The sequence below is a fragment of the Malania oleifera genome, chromosome 11 (assembly GCF_029873635.1).
Source record: "Malania oleifera isolate guangnan ecotype guangnan chromosome 11, ASM2987363v1, whole genome shotgun sequence".
NCBI classification, from domain to species: domain Eukaryota; kingdom Viridiplantae; phylum Streptophyta; class Magnoliopsida; order Santalales; family Ximeniaceae; genus Malania; species Malania oleifera.
The window spans coordinates 14889566-14911462 of NC_080427.1; the positions used below are offsets into that span (position 1 = coordinate 14889566).

The 21897-nt window shown below is 35.1% G+C and overlaps 1 protein-coding gene across 1 annotated transcript; it reads right to left on the reverse strand.

Annotated features, from left to right (window-relative positions):
- Positions 1 to 375: 375 nt before the first annotated feature.
- LOC131168077 (uncharacterized) lies at positions 376 to 21447 on the reverse strand. Its single transcript, XM_058127272.1, has 4 exons — positions 21035 to 21447; positions 20769 to 20879; positions 17003 to 17071; positions 376 to 738 (listed from the first exon to the last, which is right to left on the reverse strand). Exons 1-4 carry the CDS (start codon positions 21179 to 21181, stop codon positions 688 to 690), a joined length of 378 nt encoding a protein of 125 aa, XP_057983255.1. The 5' UTR covers positions 21182 to 21447; the 3' UTR covers positions 376 to 687.
- Between the last annotated feature and the right edge of the window lie 450 nt (positions 21448 to 21897).

Genomic DNA, 21897 nt, shown 5'->3' on the forward strand with positions numbered 1-21897 from the left:
AAAAAATGAGAAAAAAAATTTATCCTCTATCATAATTATTCTCTATAATTAAAAACAAATTAAAAAAAATTTAACTTGATATATATTTAATTTTTCTTTTTCACTTGACTAGTAAACATGGAAATTAAAAAAATAAATTCCAGCATTTTTTATATATTTTTCAAGTTCTAAATGGACCTCAAATTATAGGATAAGAAATATATCATCGTGAAACTCCTTGATTTCCATTACTTTTTTTTGTACCTTCCACAAATTCAGCTGAAAATTATACACCACAAATCACCATCACTACCCTCAAAACATGTTTCTTCGTTGGTGAGTTGGCCATTAACTAACAGACGACATAAAGCATCAAGATTAATGAATATATGAATGTACAAAGAAAATATAAGGCATCAAGATTTCATTATTCAACATGGAAAATTTTATTGTACACAGCATCAAGACTGTTCAACAGATAAATTTTTACTACAATGTTTTTGTAGCAGAAAAGACTGCATTTTTTTTAAAGAGAAGACCTCTTTATGTAACCAACCATTCACCACCTAAATCTCCGCCTTGTCATCTAAAAATTATGCTTCAGAAGACGCTGTTATAATTCATTAGGCTGCTTGGCTAGTCTTCTGCATATTGCAAGAACAACATACAACTTGGTCCGCTGGCCGCTGTCTACTGAATTCTGTGCCACTAATTATCTATAAATGATTTGTTCATAAGGTTGACAGCTGAATCCATGAACTGCAGATAAAGCAATTAGCCACATTGATCAGTACACTGCTAAAATCACATGTTTGTATACTTCTAGGCATGAAAATAAGATATGATATTTAACTACAAAATATGATATTTGACTGCTCACTCAGCAAAGAGAAAGCCAAACCAGAAACCAAATACGATAAATAAAAGAAGAGTATGCAAAATGAAATTGCTCATTGGACTGCAGCAGGGAGAATGGATGTCCACGAGATTTTTCTTAACACCCTTATGTTTTCAGTCAAACATTGAAAAAAGAAATGGACAGAATGAAAATCTACTCAGGTACTATTGACATTATAGTCAAATCTTATGCTGAAACTGAAATTTCGGTTTTAATATAGTTGACAGTGGAATATCAAAGGCTAGTCAAACCAAAAATATGAGCATGAAACACTTTCTTCCACCCATGCAGGGAAAATAGAGAAAGAAAATCTAATCCCCATACTTGTAGCAATGATATACAGCGGTTAACTCAGTGAGGTCACAGCCTATCAGTGTCACAAAGGATTTGCACCAAATAAATGTGCATGCACGCATTCCTTAAAAGGTCGAGGAATGGGAATGGCACTTCAATTGTCTTCCTTTATTTCCAAAGTTTTTTTTATTAGAGAATCAAAATGACATTAATATCCAATCTCAAATAGCAGTGTTTTAAAAGGCTCATGGGCATTTTCAGCATAAAACACCCTAAGGTGTAACAGGAAAGGCGTAAAGCCTAAAATGTGTACGCCTCAAGAAGAAAAACGAGCATTTCACACCTCAGTTGGGAAGGCGTACGCATTTCAGGTGGGTCAAAACCCCTCGACGAAGATTATTTCCTCCCTCTCTCGACGAAAATTCCATAGCTCTCCCACGATTCCTCCAGCTCCTTCTCCCTCTCCGACGACTCGATGAAGCTTCCGTAGCTTTCCTCCAGCTCCTTCTCCCTCTCCGACAACTTGACGCTCCTTCTCCCTCTCTAACAATTCCTCCAAGCTTCTTGTCTCTCTACGACGAGTCGTGGATCCCTTCCAATTTGATCTGCCTCTGAACTTTGTTCATTTAGTTTTATATTCTTAGAAATTAGTGGAAGATGCTTTAATTTTGCTTTTTCTCTTTTTTGGTAATGTGGCTCATGCTTATTTTTTAACATGTATTATTTGTGTTTGTTATCTAAAATTGGCTTATATGATATTCAAAAATTATGTTTTTATTTTTTTATCCATTATTATAAATTACTGTTCATTGTTTTACTATATATAAAATGATTTTATTTATTAATTATTTAAAAACATATAGTCCCAAAATGCTTACACCTCGCCTCAAGGAAGGTAAAACGCCTCGCCTTACACCTTCGCCTTATAAAACATTGTTAAATAGTAACATATGCTGTGGTTCAGATTTTTCATCTGATTTCATTCCCAATGATCCTTCTGAGAGTTAACAGCCAACAAAAGCTTCAAATTCCGCCACTGTCAACTTCAGATTACAGAAGCAATAACTGCTGAGAATACTCTGCTGCTTATGCAGGCATTTTATAATCAGTCACTTTTGAATCCTCTCAAAACATTTGAAATGAAGCTATGCAATGCATGAATTGGATCATTTATGGATTCTTCATAATGATTCCATTCATTACTATCAGTCATTCTCATTTTTCTTGTTTTGGTTTTGTGGATAAATGAAGAAATTTATTAACAGACAGGCAGGGCAAAATGTCTGGCCTATGAGCAAAACATTCTGTCATTCCGCATAATTATGGACAACTAAACTACAAACATCCAGAAAGAGATTTCATTCAATATGTTGGTTGCTAGACTAGAAAACTATAATAATAATAATAAGGGATGCAGCACACAATACGGCCAAGCTCAATATCTCATAAGATATTGAAGTTCTTTAATTCCAAAAAAAAAAAAACTCGATAAAATCAATTACAGGGGATTATACTGGCTACTAGCCTTGGAATCTGACAGAAACTAAATAGAAAATTAGAAAAACTCAAGATATTCTTTCCTAAAACAAAATAACTGACACTAACTCGCTGAAAATAAATTTAAAGAGTATAATAAAATAAAACATTCATAGTTTCATAGACTTCTTAAAATTCTTTTAGATTTATATGAGTGATGTTCATAAGGTGGAATGTCATCACAAGCCAAGCTTGTCCAAGGCCGCTTGTTTTGTGCCCATTTGATGGGTCAATAGTATCATAAAAAAGAGTTGTGCCAGAGTTAGATTTGTATATAAAGCTCTTGAGGGAAGGGTGAATGTTCATCAATCATTGTATAACTCACTAGCTACGATATTTGTGTCCTGCTCACTTTGTCTCTATCGTTACACACACTGCCTACGAAAGTAATAAAATGAATCTCAATGCTTTGCCATTCACCATATGACTCACTTGTATACTACATGCTCACTGCTTGCAACTTTGCCTACATTGCTTGTGAATGTGTTCGTGTAATGTGTTCATAATTAACTTTTGGCTGACTAGTTAAAGCTGGAGTGCCACAACTAAGGCCAGACGACCCTTCACGCAATGTGAAGTGTTTGGCATGTGACAATTGGTATAAAGCTTGTTTTACTGCTTCATGATATGATTGCATTAAGAACTCTGTCTTTGTGAAGCATTGGTGGTAAAACCATGCCAAGCATTAATATGGAAAGACTCAATCCGCTAGAGTCGCAAGTTAAGAATGTTAACAAGGTGGCAATAAAGACGGCCAATGCATTGTCTTGATTGGTTCCAAAAGCAACCACAAAGTTCCATAATTGAATTCTTGGATGATTTCTGTTGGCTTTTTGAGTCCAATCCCTGGTTTTGTAATGACAAACCGCAAGTTACTTATGTGTGTATCTAGTGATTAGACAGGTTATAATTCAACACACACATAAGGGGACTGAGAATGGAAGCCAAAGACACATAAAGCTCATATGATCAGGGGGTTTTCCATGAAAATTAAAGAGCAAAGAAGATCAAGAAGAATACATTTAATTTTATTTGTATAATGCATTCAAGTTTTTACTATTTGGTTTGTAATAATGCATACATCTTGCATGATATGTCTGAATGCTCAGATGACCATAGATTGACCGTAGGGCACCCTTCGGTCGACCGACGCCGGATTTTTGGAATATCTCTGAAAGGCTTTATATCGACCATAGGACCCATAATTCTGCATGAAAAAGTTCCCTTTTGTATTAAAGTTAATCATATGAATAGGGACAATCTTATAAGAAGAAAAGGACCGAAATGCCCAAATTGGCATGTTCGGTCAACCGAACCCTAATACTCAGGGCCCTTCGGCCGACCAAACCTCCACCAGGTCAACAGTTTGACCCTTCGGTCGTCGGAACCTAAAATGAGCTGCAACACTATAGTTGACCGAACTCACACGTGGGAGATACCAGCCTCCCGGTCGACCAAACTCTCAAAAGAAATTTTGCCTGGTCGACCGAACCTCGAAGGTTCAAAAATCGCCTTATGAATGGTCGACCGAACTCGTAGTTCAAATTCTTCCTGGTCGACCGAACTGAGCACCCCGGTCGACCAAACCTTAAAAATGGTCGACTGAACCTCTCGGGTTGCTCGAAGTTTTTCCGAGGTTAAATTGAGTTATTTTTAATTAAACTTAATTAATCTTTTTCCAAAATACCCAGTGTGTCCCCAACGGTCATGATTTTTGTAAAATCTATAAATACCACCTCATTTGCTTTGATTAGCGACTTTGATTAGCCAACTTTTCTCTCTAATTTTTCTCCTAATCAAAATTCCCCCAAAACATGTTTTTAGTGCAAAAATCTTTTATGGGATAAATCTTATACTCTTCAACTCTCTCTATTATTCTTTGAAATATTTTTTAAAAGAGAGTATTTTAGTTGGACATTTGTTTTTAAGTGTGTTTTCATTACAAAAATCTTTTGAACTAAAAACCCTAGTTTTCCATGAACTTATTTTTAACATCTTTACTTGGGAAAATATCTTAAGGGTTTAAAGATCTTTGAAAAATACTTATTGCATATTTCATTTTGAAATCAAAGATCATATAAATATTTGATGTGCTTTTTATATAAATCATTTTCAAAGATTGCAAACTTTATTTGAAAAACACCCTTACTCTACTGAGCATACATTTCATATCATACTAGAGTATTTGCATTTGAGCTTAAATGTGTACATTTCTGCTTATATTTAGAAGCACTGTATTATGTACAAAAATGGTTTTATTGTACTGATTGGGTTCAGCCCCTTAATTGAACTTGAGAGTCTCAGCCCCGTAAGTGAGACCGGCTCGGTTCAGCCCAGAAATTGAACTGAGGAATCTCAGCCCCGTAAGTGAGACTAGTTTGGCTCAGCCTAATAATTGAGCTAGGGTTTTCCTCGCCTCATAAAGAGAAGATGTAAACGGCTTCTACTCCGCTCGTTTAAGTGAGCAAGTATAGTGTAATCCTTAAGAGGTATGCCCAAGACGGGAACGTAGGCTAGTTTGGCCGAACCTCGATAACAAATCTTGTGTCTCTCTCTCCCTATCTCATTTAAATTATTACACTTTAAATTCAGTATGTGTATGCCTATTTATTTACAATTATATTTAGTTGCATGCACACATTTACTTTGAATGAGATACGCATGTATGCATAAACCAAATGACTTAATCTTTTTACATACACGCGTTTAATATTGAATGAGATATGATATGTGGTGAATCGGCGAAACATTTAAATTAGCCAAAAAGTTTTTAAATCTCCAATTCACCCCCCCTTCTTGGGATCACACCATTTCCAACAATTTCCGTTGTGCTGTGAAAGCTTTACAACATGAGATGGGGGAGCTCTTCACCAAGATGAACCCTTTGATTCATGCTATCAGAAATACCCTTTCCACAAGAGTGGGATATAGCAGAACAATGCTACCAGATCCATAAGCATATGGGAGTGCCCTTAATGTTAAGGAGTTGGAGAACTTCCTTTTTAACACATAGAACAATACATCCTGCAGTGAAGGCTGACTTGAAGGAAGCAAAATTATCCATAGCTAGAATGTGCTACTGTCGAGACACCAAACTATGCTGGTGTACCAAGTACAAACTTCAAACACAGTAGGTATGCGGTTGATACTTGGGAAGATTTGAGAAGAGAATTCAATGCCCAATTCTTTCTTGAGAATGTTTAGTATAATGCTTGATGCAGCTCATAAGATCTTTAAGCACGTCAAGAGAGTCAGAGAATATGTAAAGCAGTTCTCCAATTTGATGTTGGATATCCAAGAAATGCCAAAGAAAAACAAATCCTGAGCCTTAAAGGAAAGATCTTCTTTTGATTTGATGAAAAATTTTCTATTTTGATGGATTTTAATAGTTAGAATAGATTGGTTGTACTTATCCAGTAACCTAATATAAACGACTCACTATTCATTCGGTTTCTAGGGCATAATCATTATGTAGGAGAGATGACCGAGTGGTTCAAGGCGTAACATTGGAACTGCTATGTAGACTTTTGTTTACCAAGGGTTCGAATCCCTCTCTTTCTGTACCTTTACCCAATTCACCAATGTTACTTGTTCTACTTCATATGTTTAAAGCTATGGGCAAGGACTGAGCTTCATTGACAAAGAGTTCAAGATATCCTGCGACTGTAGAACACTTGACTGATGCAAGAGCAACTTTCTAACACTATGAAAAGTGGCTCATCGAGTTGAACACCAGAAAGTCAAAGAATGAGGAAGCCATACCAGGGCAACATGGTCAAGAATCATTCTCATCTCAAGCCTCCAACACAATTAGTGGTAAGGGCGAGATTTCATGTTTCTTATTTTGAGGCTCTCATCAAACTGCCCATTGTCTTCTCAAGTCATTGCTCAATGCCTTGCAAGCTACAATTGAGTCATATGGACCAAAGAAAAATGAGGAGGAAACCCAAAGGATGGATGCAATACTACCCAATGCATTGGAAAGGAAAAGGGAAAAACTGAAAAATTTCCCAGCTAAGGGCTTAATATTTGTGGATCTACGTATCAATGGATAAAGTACATTGAAGCTTGATAAAGACTCCAGCCTTATAAAAGCAGTAAATTTGCAGCCCAGCTTACACTAGGAGTAGCCAAGCATGTGTTTGTGAAGCTCTATCCATGGGAGGGACATTCAAACTTCACTACCATCTCAATGAATGATTTCCAAGTGACACTTGGGATGGAATTCATGCAAGAGTCGACAGCAACTCCCATGCCTATTGTCAGATCCCTTTCCTTAATTGTCAATCACCATTGCATGTTCAATCTATGGAGAAAGAAAGATGATGATGAGAAGTTCCTCTTAGCCGTGCAACTTAAGAAGGGTATAAGTGGCGAATATAATATCATGCTCATTGGTGGTGCATGAAGATGTAGGACACAAGTTAGCATCAAAGATGTACAAAGGAGTATCAAGTAGTGACAAATAAACTACTAAACAATTGTCTCCATGACAAGGTGTAGAATACAACATCAAGTTGTTGCTTAGGTAAAACCTTTGCTAAAGGTTCATAGATGGCACCTCTAGAGCTAGTAGAACTATGGAAGCAACTTGAAGACTTGTTGGAAGCAGGTCACATACAACACTCTAAAGCATCGTTCAAAGTGCCAATGTTGTTTGAGAAGAAACATAATGGGAGCTTGTGGTTATGCATGCAAAACTGCCCACTCAATAAAGTTACTTTGTGGAATAAGTATCTGAGATCAGCGTAGTCATGCCAAGTGTTTCACTAAACTTGATTTGTGCTTAGGCTACTATCAGGTGAGGATAGCAGACTAATGAGCAGAAGACTACTTGCCTGTTGCAGTATCGCTGGTATGGGGGACTTGTAAAGTCTTGGTGATGCCCTTCGGGTTAACTGATGCACCTTCTGCATGTTGTAAAGGTATATTTTGTCGCCCTAAAAGAGCATTTACAAAACGTGTTCAATCGGCTAAAAAAGAATAGCCTATATGTGATGAAGCAGAAAAATACTCTTTTGCACAAAAGCACATCCAGTCCCACAGCCACTTGATTGAATAAAGCTAAATTTGGATGGACTTGTAGAGAGTGCAGGCTGTATGAGGTCCTTTCTTAGTCTTGCCAACTACTACGACAAGTTTGTTGAGAGGTACTCAAATATAACCACTCCATTATAAGTGGAACTAGACCTAAGCATGCAAGGATCCTTTGACAACTTAAACGAAGCATGATGTGAGAGCTGCAAGCTTAGTGAACCCAAATGAAAGCACACAGCTCAAAAGAAGAAAATGTTTCCATTGCCTTTGAGTGTGGGGCATTACCTGCTTGGGTTGATGTTTGTAGTGAAGACGCATAACTCGACTATTACGCACTCCTTTATATACCCTAAGTTATTCCCTAATCAAGCTCATTGCGAGGAATTTCTAGTAGATTTTTGACTTTTTTCTTCAAGCGCAAGGTGGGGTGGGTGAATAAAGTAGCAGATGTGCTGACCACAAACCCTAAGCTTGCAGCCGTCCATACGGTAGCCCCCTTGATGGCAAAGTTAACACAACAATGCAAGGGCGCATTAAAGGGAACATTGTCAAAGATCCAGTAGCTAAAGATATCATGAAGTTGGTGGAAGAGGGCAAAGCTTCTAAGTTTGGTTAAAGAATAGCTTACTATGTACACATGGAAACTTGCTCTTTGCTCCTCAAGTTGTTGACCTCAATAAGACGCTATTAAGCAACTGTAGCGATACTATATAGACAGGCCATGTAGGATGGCACCAAACTTTGACATTGTTGGAGCAAGTGTACTATCACCCACACATTCGAGCTCAGGTAGTTGACTATATATGAACTTGTTTAACTTGTCAGCAAGACAAGGTTGAATGAAAGAATAGCTGCCTCAAGTCATTCTATATTGACACCGAGGATCCAACCTGCAGTCACTCAACTAGACAGAAGTGAAGAAGAGAATTAGAAGAGATCATTGCAGACGAGTTCAAATTGTTAAGCTGTCATCAGCAGGAATTCTTAGTAAAGTAAAAAAGCCTCAAAGATGAGGACACCAACTAAAGATCAGTGAAAGATTTGCATATGTTCATAGATGAAGTACAACAATATTTAGCGTCAAAATCTACAAAGAGGTCAACCGCAGAAGTAGAGGAGAATGACACAAGCCAAGCTTGTCCAGGCTTTATGCTTGCCTATGGTCAATTGTATTTTGTCCATTTGGTAAATAACCATCATGTAAATAATAGCGTAAGATTTATTGCTCAAACTAAGTTGTCCCTTACGAAATAACGGGAACATGAATCCTTGGTTGTGATAATGTTTCCTTGTGCCAAAGTCAAATTTGCGTAGAAATCTTTCTAAGGGAAGGCGATCAGACATTGTATAATTCGCTAGTTATTGTAATCATGTTTAGCCTACTTGCATCCCTCACTAAACACATGTAGCCAAAAATGAAATAAATGAATCTCGATGCTTTCTACTCTCCACATTATCCAATTGTCTACTATTTACTCACTGCTTGATGCATACTTTGCATCTGTTACTCATAAAAGTGTCCATCAAGTTTATTTGTGGTTAAGTTTAAAGCTTGCGCACAACTAGTGCCACAGCCCTTCACATGGTGTGAAGTGTTCAACCTATGACAGGTGGGTACATAAATTAACATTTTTCATCAATCTCTCTTGAAAATGCCTTTCAATTTAATGTCGGAACCCAAATTATGGAAACCATCATGAGGTCACATATGGGCAAACGTAAGGCACTTGGAGTTAATTTTTAAATTTGAAGATATTGCTGTTATATTTTTCCTATTTTGTGATGTTTTCTAGTAGTATTTTTATTTTTAGTATGTTGCAAATTAGTAGATTTTAGGAATCTAGCTATTGAGATAGTATTTTCGTTTTACTAATTTTCCCTATTTATTTTCTTGATTGGCAACCATGCTAAGCTTTTTATACATAAAAACTATAAACAAGAAAAGAGAGAAAGAGGAACAAAAAGAAGCAAATGTAAAGGTTAAAGAATATGCTTTGACCAAAAATTTTACGGAGTTGTTTGACCAAAGATTTTACCCAACCAACTTATATGATTGTAAGAAATTTTAGCTAGAGTTGAATAATGTAAATTGGGTTTTTACTTTTTTAGTTATTGGGGTTTATCCATTGTTTCTACCTTCTATATCATTTAGCATCAGAACCTTAAATGGCTACCACCAAAGCTACCGTTGCCCTACCATCCCAATCACCACCATTAAGCGTGTGTTCACCAGTACCATCCTACTAGCCTTATCACCATTGCCAATTCCGCGACACCATCAATTACTGCCACACTACCACCATGCCAATCCCTCTCCATCGTCGCTCCCACCTCTGCACCTTTTGTGCTTTCGATCTCAGACGCAACAAATCCCATCCCACCCATAACCATACTTCATCTCCGAATTCATCTCACATCGCCACCATCAGAAAGAATCAATAAGAGCTGTAAAGTCATCATCGTGACACAATTTCACCATTGACCAAGCCCAAGCCTTTCTAGAATCTTGCCTATTGCTGCCACCATCGCAAACAGTAGAATTCATCATAGACAAAGCTCAGTCTTCATAGCTCCATCACCAGTGTCTTTAGTTCACATTTAAGTTTCTATTGTTGAATCAGCCTTGTCATGCTTCATTATAATAGTTGTGGCTAATATCCCATTGTTGTCAAGCTCTTCTCTAGTTTAAGGAGAAGTTGTTGGGTTTGTGGCAGGTAGCAACCAAAAATTAATAAATAAATAAAAAAAGTTGAGTTTTAAACCGTGCCATTAACTGATTTGGCACTAAACTGCCAGTAGTTAGTGAACCGACCGGCCTTGTCAAACTAAACTGATTAACACATACCAGACAAAATCTAAACAGCAAACAGTAGGATCAATGTGAAATTGTCCATTGCATGTGCAAAGGTTAAAAGTGACCATGGTTATGATCCGAGAATAATATATCCATGAAATTGAGCATGAATCTAAACTTGTCCACTGTAGAGTTCATGTACAAAGGTTAAGGGATATAGTGGATAAAATAGGTATGATTGAAGAAGAAAATACTTAAAGCAGTTGAACATCCATTAAACCCGTCCAATGATTACAAAGCATGCAAAATCTTGCGGAGGGATTTACCAAAGGCAAAGAGCAAACTGCTGGGCCAACTATAGGACTAAGCAACAATTTAAAAATTGTAATAGCTTATACAAATACCTTAACAATGCACGAAAGGATTGAAAGAAAAATAATTATTGTTGGAGAAAAAGGAGGAAATCATGTGGAGGTGTTGAGTGAGCCAGTGTTGAAACCCAAGGTGCAACAAATTGAATTAGCAACACAACCTAATAAAATAACAGGTGCCAAAATTGAATCCTAAGCCCAAAGAATCATTGAAAGCACCTAAGATGGAAATTGCAAAATATGAGCCACCCATGGAGGATAAATTTGTTGAAACAGGAGCAAGATTGTGTATGTGGAATCACTATTCCTAATAAATTCAGCCTCAATTACTCTACCCACTTGTAGTCCCTTGTTTTTATGGAAAAAATAATAATAATAATTGTTAACATACACAGAGGATGTGAAGTCCTCCAAACAATTAGAAGGTAAAAACAATAAAAATTAAAAAGAACTAAATAGAATAAGAAAAGATAAAAAGTATGCTAATGAAGCCACAATATCATGTTGAATAAACATTTCATAGAGAAAGCCTACATCAATGCAGAGAAAACAATCTTATGCCAAATCAAATCAAAAGAGTAATAAAATAAGAGAAGTGCCAAAATTGACTCCTAAGCCCAAAGACTTTTGGAAGAACCTAAGTGGAAATTGCAAAATGTGAAGCAAGAGCAATATTGTGTATGTGGAATTTATTATTCCTAACAAATTGGGCTTCAATTACTTTATCACTTGCAGTCCCTTTTTTTATGGAAAAATAAATTCATTAAGATAAAAGAATATACACGGAGGTGTGAAGTCGTCTAGACAATCAGATAGGTAAAAACAAATAAAAATTAGAAAAATCAAATGGAAATAAAAGATAAATATCATGCTAACAAAGCTAATGTAATGCGCTGAATATCAGAAAAACTCAAGGCCTGTGTTAGTTGTGTAATACATTTTTCATTTTCCGTTTTAGTTTTTCAAACAATTACAAAAAAGTAAGCTAATTTTTCAAATTTACATCATTATTATAAAAATAATAATAATAATTTCGCACTATTTGCTCGTAGAAATAGCTTTATTTTCCATTTCTAATTTTCAAATAATTAAAAAATGACACCTTGTTTTCCAATTTTCTGAATTTATATAGGAAATTTGAAAACCATCTTTTTTATTGTTTTCTAGATTTCTAACTTCTTAACCTGTGTTTTTGGGAGCATGGAATTGGATCTTGGATTTGGGTTTGTAAAGATTTTCACAAAATATAGTATATATTATATTAAGTTTCTTCCAAATCCACACAAATCCAAATCCAAGTCCCAAAATCATGCTCCCAAATACTACCTTATATATTTTTTGAAAAATTGAAAAATAGGTTGTCCTTTTTGAAATTTTTCAAATATTGAAAATAAAGAAGTGATTGTTTGGCAAGACTAAACAAATCTTTATTTTCTACATTTTTAATAGATTTTTCAAAAACTAAAAAATAAGCTTAAGTTTTTAAATTTTTTAACAAATTAAAAATGAAAAATGGAAACTGTTTCCCACAACTAAATGGACCCTCACATTGTCAAAACATTCTATAGAGAAAACCAACATCAACACAAAGAAAACAATCCTGTGCCAAATCAAAACCATAGATGTAGTCTCAAAGATTTGAGCATTTCTCTCAAGCCAAAGTACCCTATAATAAAACCAAAACTGCATACTACCAATAATTACTTGCATTCTTTTCCCCCTCAATGCCTCAAACACAAAAGCCTCCGAAGAATTAGAACATACCCAACACTCTCCAACAGCAAGCAACAAAGCAATGAAGAAAAAGATGATACAATCCTCATTATTGATATTACACATAATACACATGCAACAAGATAGAGGCATATAAGATTTATTGGACAGATTCTTGGTGCCAACCCTATTAAGAATGGTCATCGACACAAAAGCCCTTACCTATGGAGGAAATTTAGCTTTCCACAAATATTAGCTAGAGGAAAAGTATAAATGACTAAATTATATGCAAATATAAGCGAATTTACAAACTCCAAAAGCGTCCAAGCTCCAATTCCAACATCCTCACAATATGAATCCAACAAACTAAGAGGTGAGGAAAGCCTCTTCATTTCCCTATCATTAAGATTCCTAAGAAATAGAAGTCGGAAGAAACAATATCCTATCAATAATGAGAAAAGAATAAATAGGTGCCTTAATACGCAACAACAAAAGAATGAAGGAAAGAAACCAAAAAGAAAAGCTCCCCAAGCCAAAGATCCTTCCAAAATCAAAACCTACAATCATCTCCTCCTTTTATGTTTGGACAAGGAAAGAAACAAGCTGATTCCTACTAGATGGAATTCCATGGGTTTTCATGCAAAACCATAGTTGCAAAATTAGCATCCTGCCTGTTCCCTTCTCTTGTAGATCAAATTTACTCGTAATTACAAAATGCCAAATATAACTAGTTTTCAAAGGGAAATGTCATAACCACTTACCACCATCGCAATTTTTCAGACACTAAACTACTGAGACTCAAATTGCCCTTACCTCATACTTACCAATAACCTTTCAAGACACTAGATGATCCCTCTTCTCACCCATTCCTGACCTCAAAAATTAAAAAAATAAAAATAAAAAATAAAATAAAATAAAACCCCCATAATCTTCTCCAATCTATTAGCGACACCCATTAGAACCTTAAACAAGGATAAAAAGCAAAGGGAAACTAAGAAATACACATTGATGTAATGAACCTCCCAAAAGTAAACAAAGAAAAAGAGCACCTTTCCACCCATGGGGGTGTTTAGGAAAAAGTAGATAAATGATCTCCTTGTCATCCCACTGAAAACACATGCAACCAGAATAAAGAGAAAAAGAGATTAAGGATCCCCCTATCTCACACCGCTAACCCAAAACCATTCTTATATAAGACCCATCCCATTAAAAAAAGACAGCTCACCCTATCACAAGCCTTCTCAAAATAACAAAAACAACAAACAACAAACCAAGCCTTAAGTCTCACTAGGTGGGATCGGCTACATAAATCGTTTTCCTCCAATTTATACGATCATGGACAATTTTGCTAATAATTCGAGGGTTATTAACCCTAACCCTTTTATTGCCACTACCAGTAACAAGCTCACTTGTCCTAGTGCACTTTTGGCCTACGTTGCAAAACCATCTGACCGCCCTTCCCTTATCTTATCTTCATGTGATGTCTAACTTACTGTAAATATATTAATTTTTTAATTTATCTCTTAACATAATACCACTCATCCACCTTAGCATTCTTAACTCCACAACTTATACTTTTTTGGGTATTTTTTTTCTTAGTTGCCCAAAATTTTGATCCATATAGCATAGCTAGTCTTATAGTCATCCTATAAACTTTCCTTTTAATTTTAAGAATATTCTAGAATCACACAACACGCTCAAAGCACTTTCCATTTTACTCGACCTGCTTTAACTCCATGTATTACATCTTCGATTTCTCCTTTAGCTTGTTAATAAATTTAAGGCATCAAAATCTACTAGTGCTATTAATTTCTTGACCATCAACTCTAATCTTTATCTACAATATTCCTCCTACCATAACAAAAATTACATTTCATATATTCTATCTTATTTATACTCCTTAGTTCATCCATCACTAGGGCACAAAGATAAAGGCTCAAAGTAGATCCTTGATGTACACATATTCCCTAGGCTCTCAACATGTAGGCCTAATACTAGTCAAAATATCATTAATGATTGCATACTTCCTTTTTTCCTAGAACCTACCGTAGAACTTCTCTAGGAACGCTATCATAGTATTTCTCAAAGTCAATAAAAACCATATGCAAGTCCCTCTTCTTTTCCCTAAACTTTTTTCATTAATCTTCTTAAAAGATATATAGCTTCTCTATTCGAACTCCCCAGCATAAAACCAAATTGATTTCCTATGATCCTTGCTAACTGTATCTTTGTTTGATTACTCTTTTCCATTGTTTCATTATATGACTCATAAATTTAATTGCACAATAGCTATCACAATTTTGAATATTTCCTATATTTTTGTATATAAGTATTAAAGTTCTTTTCCTCCATTCATCTACAATTTTCTTATAATTGGGTTAAATAAATTAGTTAACCATATAATTCTGTCATTTTTTCCTTTTTGACCAAAGAAAAGGCAATGAGGCATCTCCCAAAAAAACAGAAACCAAAACGAACAAAAAAAAATAAAAAGGGTTAATCAACACTACCTTCCTATCCTTACTGATATTGGATAGTGAGAGATCCTCGAAAACCCCAAAAGGTCGAGCTGACAAGAAAGAAAAAATAAATAAATTTCTCCCAAATCAGGTTCGGATGAGTCTTCTAGCCTTTAAAGATTCTAGCACTCCTTTTAAGCCAAAGTGTCCACTAGCTAGCAAGAATTACACAATCCAAAAAGTTCACCTTCTTCTATACTTTTCAAAAACCCATAACTTCACTAAGAACTCGTGGATAGGTGTCACGAGCTAAGCTTGTTCAAGGCATTATGCTTGCATGTGACCGCTTATCTTGTGTGCTTAGGATGGGTTTCCATCATGTAAATACTAGTATAGGGTTAATTTCTGCTAGTAGAGTCTTTGTAAGCCAAATAAGGCAATATGACTCCTCGGTCGGTCACTTTGATGTTTCCTACTGCAAGGATGATAATTACATAAAAACCTCTTTAGGGGAGGGTGAGTGTTCATCAGTCATTGTAAAACTCACTAGCAATTGTCAACGTGCTTAGCCTACTTGCCTCCCTCGCTAAGTACAACATGTCAACGGAGAATTTGTTAATGAATTACGTTTACTTCAATGTACTGCTTGCTTGCCACGGCTTTCATGAATTGATTACTATTTCCCCTGCTATCTAACGTAGATGAATGTTGGTAAATGATAGGCTGGCTAGTTAAGCAAGAGTGTTTTAGCTAGCGCCACACGGCCCTTCACAACGGTGTGAAAATAGTCGGACCGTGACAATAGGCTACGGAGCCACCCAAACCTTGCCAAAGCAGGAGAACAAGTTGTTTCACAAAAACCTCACTGCCCTACCAAAAAAAACTGAATGACAATTAGTTTCATTCTTTGTCACCCACACATTTTTTCATCTAGTCCTATAAGCCTTCTCAAAATCTGGCTTAAAAATAAAACCTTGCTTCTTGCTCCTCCTAGCAACCACCATAACCTTGATAGTTGCAAGGACAACATCCAAAACATATCTCCCATGATCCCACCCACAAATGCAAATTGAGAACTAGAAATGGTGCTCCTCATCGCCCCTTATCACCTTCCTAATCATATCAACAAGGGCTATATTAAAGCTTATAAGATGAAAATCACTAAACATAATTGAGCAATCCTTTTTGAGTATTAATGTAGTGAAAGTAAAATTCATACTTTTAGGAATCAGCTCATTAACATAAAAAACTTATAGAACACTTTCATCAAGTTTGGGCTACTTAACTAGGTGGTCAAACCAATGAATGTTAACACTATTCTAAAAAATTTCAACCTTAAAAGTGCAATATATGCCCTTTAGAACAACAACCAAAGCAAAATAATCTAAATGAGAGTGAGACTATTAACAGAATATTTTGAAGAAAACTGCTAAAGAGAGACTTAAAAAAATTCATTCTACCCAAAAAAGATAAAGAATTGAGGATATATACAAATATAACTAGGGATATTGCATAACTCACTTACTATAGAACCAAGCACGATACATGATAAAATGAGAATGTAGGTGGTCATGCATGCCAAAGTGAATGTGGATGGCCACTAATGTTTATATTCATAAATATAGTGACTGGGTGAAATGTGATTGAATGGCCTCATCCATGCTTTCACTCTTATAAGATTAAAAATCAAAAAAGCATCAATTTCAATCTCCCAATACTATGATAAAGAACGCTAACAGCATCTAATGTGAGTTTCATAATATTCTATTCTTATAAATCTATCATTGAACGTAAATGAACAAAGTTGCATAACTTCGACCAATAGGGCCTTTTTTCTGTTTCATGAAGTCAAAGCATATAGAACTTTTATTTTTCATCTGAGGGCATGAAAAAGGAAAAAAAGCATTAAAAAAAACTTTACCTTGCCAATCTGCTTAAGTTCTCGTCCAACTGGTTCCATAAACTTGAAGTCAACACTAACGGGCCAAACCTGCACCATGCAAAACCGGAATGAACAGTAAAGCTCAAATAAGATATACATATAAAAGGCAAAGCTTAAGAACAATGCCAAAAATATCATGATAAATATAATGTGCAATAATAGAAATAACTACAACAGCTATAGCAAGGAATAAAGATAAAATAACAAATAAAATCAAAATCCCAAATTCTAAACCCAAAAAAAAAAAAGCATCCATTGTAACTGTTAAATGTAAGTATACAATCTGTCCTCCAATTCTTAACTATAGGCAAAAAAAAAAAATCACAAAATAGATTTCTGAAAAATCCTAAGACTAGACAAGAGAACAACACAAGGAACAATAATAATAAGCATTTTATCTCTTCCCTCATGCAGTGTGAGCTTCAAGGTCCAAACCCAAATTCATAATGCTTGGAATTGTACAGATATTTGGGCAATCTTGTAATTTTATTTTTTAAGGATTTTTCCTATTTTCGTAACATCTATAGTAATATTTCCCCAGGTAAGAAACCAATAAAGTCTAGGGTTTTATTTATTGGGAAAGAAGTATCCTAGTACTCTAGTAGTATTTAGGTTTCTTAATTCTATTTTCTTGATTGCCAAACATATTAGCCTATATATCTATAATTATAAGAGTTATTATTTGGAGTTGAATAGTATGAATTGAAAAAAAAAAAATTTAACACGGTATGAATTGAAAATGAGTTTTAGGGTTTATACCTTCACTGTTTCACATGCAATGTACGGTTCTGCATCACTCTTTCTTTCCCTCTTTATCTAATTTTACTTTTTTCGTATAAGATTTTTTATCAAGGCAAATTGTCAATATCACTAACAACATGATGTCCTAATTCAACTTGGGGCCAGTTCAATATTTGGAGGTTCAAAGAAACTGATTCTTATACCCTACCTACAACATTACAACGATATCTCGTATGTTCTTTTTTTCTCAATTTTAATCCAAAGTTTTTCATCCTTTTAATTATTCTTGAATTTATACTTGGATTATAGAGTTTATAGTGTTCCATTTTAATTTTTCAAAATAGAAGTATATCAAAAATCTACTATGAAGTCAATTTTAGTATAAGCTTTTAGTTCTCATATCAGTTAATCGTCCAATTCAGAATGGGAATTTAGCTAGCCATACCCCTTCACGTTGATCAGTGAGAAATCAAGTAAAATCATGGTTTTAAATCACGGTAGCGGTTAGCGGAAAGTAATGGTAAAGGGTGTAACGGGAAGCGGGAGTAGAGGATGTTACATAGCGGAAAGCAGGTGTAACGGCCGTGAATTTTTTTGAAGCACGCACAAACCTTGTGCATATTAGCGTACTCGCATGTTTTAAACTTTTAGCCATTCTTAGAAAGAGTTTTGGTATATTTTGGATCCTTTAGTTCGAGTAACTAAGTTATTTGGTAAGGGAAACAAGTTTGCATTTGTTTTAAACCGCCATTAATAGAAAATTAAGTGTGTGCGTATTTATACTTCTCATTGTTCTTATCTGTGATAAATTATTATGTGCTAAATTAATTAATAAAAAAAAATTCATTATACACTCCATTAATCTATTAGACACATAAGGCAGACGAATAATATAACTATAAAATAGCTAGAAAAGAAAAAAGAAGTTGAAAAATAAAGAACATAAATATCACATTACTAAGATTATCAAAAAAAAAAATATTTTCCTAACAAATTAGTATCTTGAAATTGTTAATTAATGCATCTATTGTGAGTATTTAAAGAAATAGTAAATTTCGTATCATTGTCATCCTTATTATAATCTTTTCCCCCTCTTGCCACTTGGTATATTGAGAATGATATATGAAAGAGAGAGAACAAGTGAGAAGAAAAAGTAAAAAATAAATTTTTTTTTTTATGGTGTAACAATCCTGTAGCGGTTATGTAACGGCCGTAGTAGCCTTTGCATAATGGTCACGGTCCGTAACGGTCGCTACGGCCGTGATTTTTATTCCCACCAATTTCGCGGTGTGTAACAGTATCGGTAACCCAAAAAACCGTTGCGTAACGGCGTTACGTAACGGTCGCAGCCTTCATTTAAAACCATGAGAAAAATTACCATGAAGACCTGAAGTTCACTTCATTATCAGTGGCCAGAAGCATCCTATATCCTGTTTCTCAGCCCCAGTTGTCCGTTCAAATCTTCTTGCCAGGAAAACTTGCATATTCGCATAAAGAAAATGGGTCCTTAATAGTTCTAGGCTCATCTAGGCATAATATATATATATATATATATATATATAACAAAAGCACCATAAGAATAAACATGCATAAATATAGTCTCTGGTCCTTCACTATACTTCAAACGTCAGCTTAGAGCTGAAGTAACATGTGTCATCCACCATATATGTGTGTGTATACATATGTATGTGCAACTGCATGAATGTGTGAAATTCATATTTGGCCACAGAATGCAAATAACACCACCATAGCAAAGCTTTCAAAAAACCGAGCTGCACTTAAAGTTGAACATTAAATCTCAAACCCATTCCACAGTAAGCACAGGTTACCAAATTAAACTGCCTCAGTGCCATCCCCATCAAGTTGCAAACATGATATATACTAAAAATAGTTTGAAGTTATAGACACAGTGCTAACACCACAAAAATCATTTTGAAGGCACATATGAGCGTAGAAACTTCTACAAAAAGCATCGAAATTTCAGGTCTTCTGTCTTCACCTCCAGGTTCAATGTTGAAACTAAAATTTTCATCTGTGTTAGTTTCAAACATATCTATAAAAGGTGAGTTTAATATTCCTTCCATTTTACCCTTCAATATAATCACAGTTTTTCAAGTAAACCTAAACCAACTGCATTTCATAATCTTAATAGCTGATGGCTTGATGTAAACAAACCCTAAAGTAGAAATTTAATCTGTCCAGCATTTACCTCTTTAACAAACCTCATATAGCACCAAGAATTATCTTAATTAATGGAGTATTTCTCATTGTACAGAAAAAATTTTAGTTACAGAAAATATCGTAATGTTTTGGTTGAAAATCACACAAGATCATCAGCTGAAACATGTTTTCAATATGTATTCTATATAAATTTCATTGATGAACGAAAAAAAGGGGGGCAGAGATTTTTAATTTTAAACACCATGCCTTATAAGATAAGTCATTCACCCCTTTTAATCAACCACAAAACTTAGTTGCATTGAGTTAATGCAAGAATGGTCACTCTACATTGCTTTTAACTCTATATAATATATATCCAATATAATGTAGAAGGGAGCACAGAATTCTGCTGACAGGAAAAATGTAATCTACTTGTCCTCTTCTTTTTGGTCCATTGGGAAGCCCATTGGATCCCAATGGACCAGAGTAACACAATTGGAACAGCCCATCCCCCATCCCCCATCCCAAACCCCTTTCATCCCTTCCCAAAGTTGAACCCTAAGGCCTCCAATGTGAAAGTCCCATGCTCTAACCATGGATATCTCTAGGAGAAAAATGACTCATGCTCAATCATTTAATGAATTATCTTAAAATACGTCATGAAGTCAACTTCCATTTAGCAAAGACATGATAACAACCCCATGCAAGAGTGACTAAAGTGCATCAACCAGTTCAATTGTTTAACACCTATGCACTAATCTCTTAAAGATAAAAGTTCAAGCAATGAGACACATAGTTGAAATAAATGATTGGAGCTCATTAAAAGAGAACCAGAAAAAGGCACCTTGACACCAAGTAATCTAATGGGTGTAATCTGTCCTGGTACAATGCAATCCGGTCCTGCTGATTCCACTATAGCTTCCGTTGCTAACCCGCTTCCTATAGGGTTCGGATGCTGCAAAATTCAATTCAAAATCCATGAAACAGAAAAACTCAACACCCTTCTGGTGGGTGCGGGTGAGTGAGTGAGTGAGTGTGTGTGTGTGTGTGTGTGTGTGTGTGTGTGTGTGAGAGAGAGAGAGAGAGAGAGAGAGAGAGAGAGAGAGAGACCTTCATGATGGAGAGGGCGTGGTTGTAGTAAGGTGTATGGGCCACGCGGAGAACAGGAGAATGGTGGATTTTGGGGATGGGCTTTCCAGAGGGGGAAGCCCTCCACGGGACATCCTTTTGCAGTGCAGCACCACCTCTTTTGGACATGTTTCCTCGGATTTTAGGACTTGCGCTCAAAAAAGATTGGTTTCCTTTTCAATTGTTCAAGCACAGAGTTAAGATAACAGTGAAAGGTTAGGGAAGAGGCTTAGAAAGATGAGGAGGATGGATAATTGGACGTATGGCCTTCACAACCAGTTGGGGCTTTGTAGTTTGTGTGCTGAAGAATGGAGTTGATGCCTTGTAGACAGAAAAGCGGATAGAAAACGCAAATGGGGTTTGCGTTACGCGGCGCCGCAGGCGTTTGATATTATTGTTAAAAATTATATAAATAAAAATTAAAAATTAGAAACTAATAACTTATTTAATTAACATTATAAAACTAAAAGAAATTGAAATTTTAACCAAAAATACTTATTTTTTCTTTAAATCAAATAATATTGTAAACATATGATTAAAATAATAAAATTACAAAATAATACACATTAAAAAATATTATAATAAAAATAAAAATTATTATAATTATTTTGCTTAATTGATATACTTTCAAATTTCACTTCACAATAAAGATTGTATTGGAGATGACAATTGAAAAATGGTAAAAATATTTCATAATTGACTTTATTTTTAAAAAAAAAATTATGTATATTTTTATTTCAATTATATTTAAATTCATATGATCATTTTATTTTTATTTTAATTTAAAATTGTACAAAATGAATGATTTAATCTAAAAGAACTATTTCTGGATATTAAAATTTCTG

What these genes read in the sequence shown, in the direction of transcription:
- LOC131168077 (XM_058127272.1), bottom strand. Translation starts at nt 21,181, where the DNA reads ATGTCCAAAAGAGGTGGTGCTGCACTGCAAAAGGATGTCCCGTGGAGG. An exon ending in ACGCCCTCTCCATCATGAAG is followed by an intron (nt 20,880 to 21,034) that starts GTCTCTCTCTCT and finishes TGAATTTTGCAG; the next exon opens with CATCCGAACCCTATAGGAAG. An exon ending in TTAGATTACTTGGTGTCAAG is followed by an intron (nt 17,072 to 20,768) that starts GTGCCTTTTTCT and finishes TGCATGGTGCAG; the next exon opens with GTTTGGCCCGTTAGTGTTGA.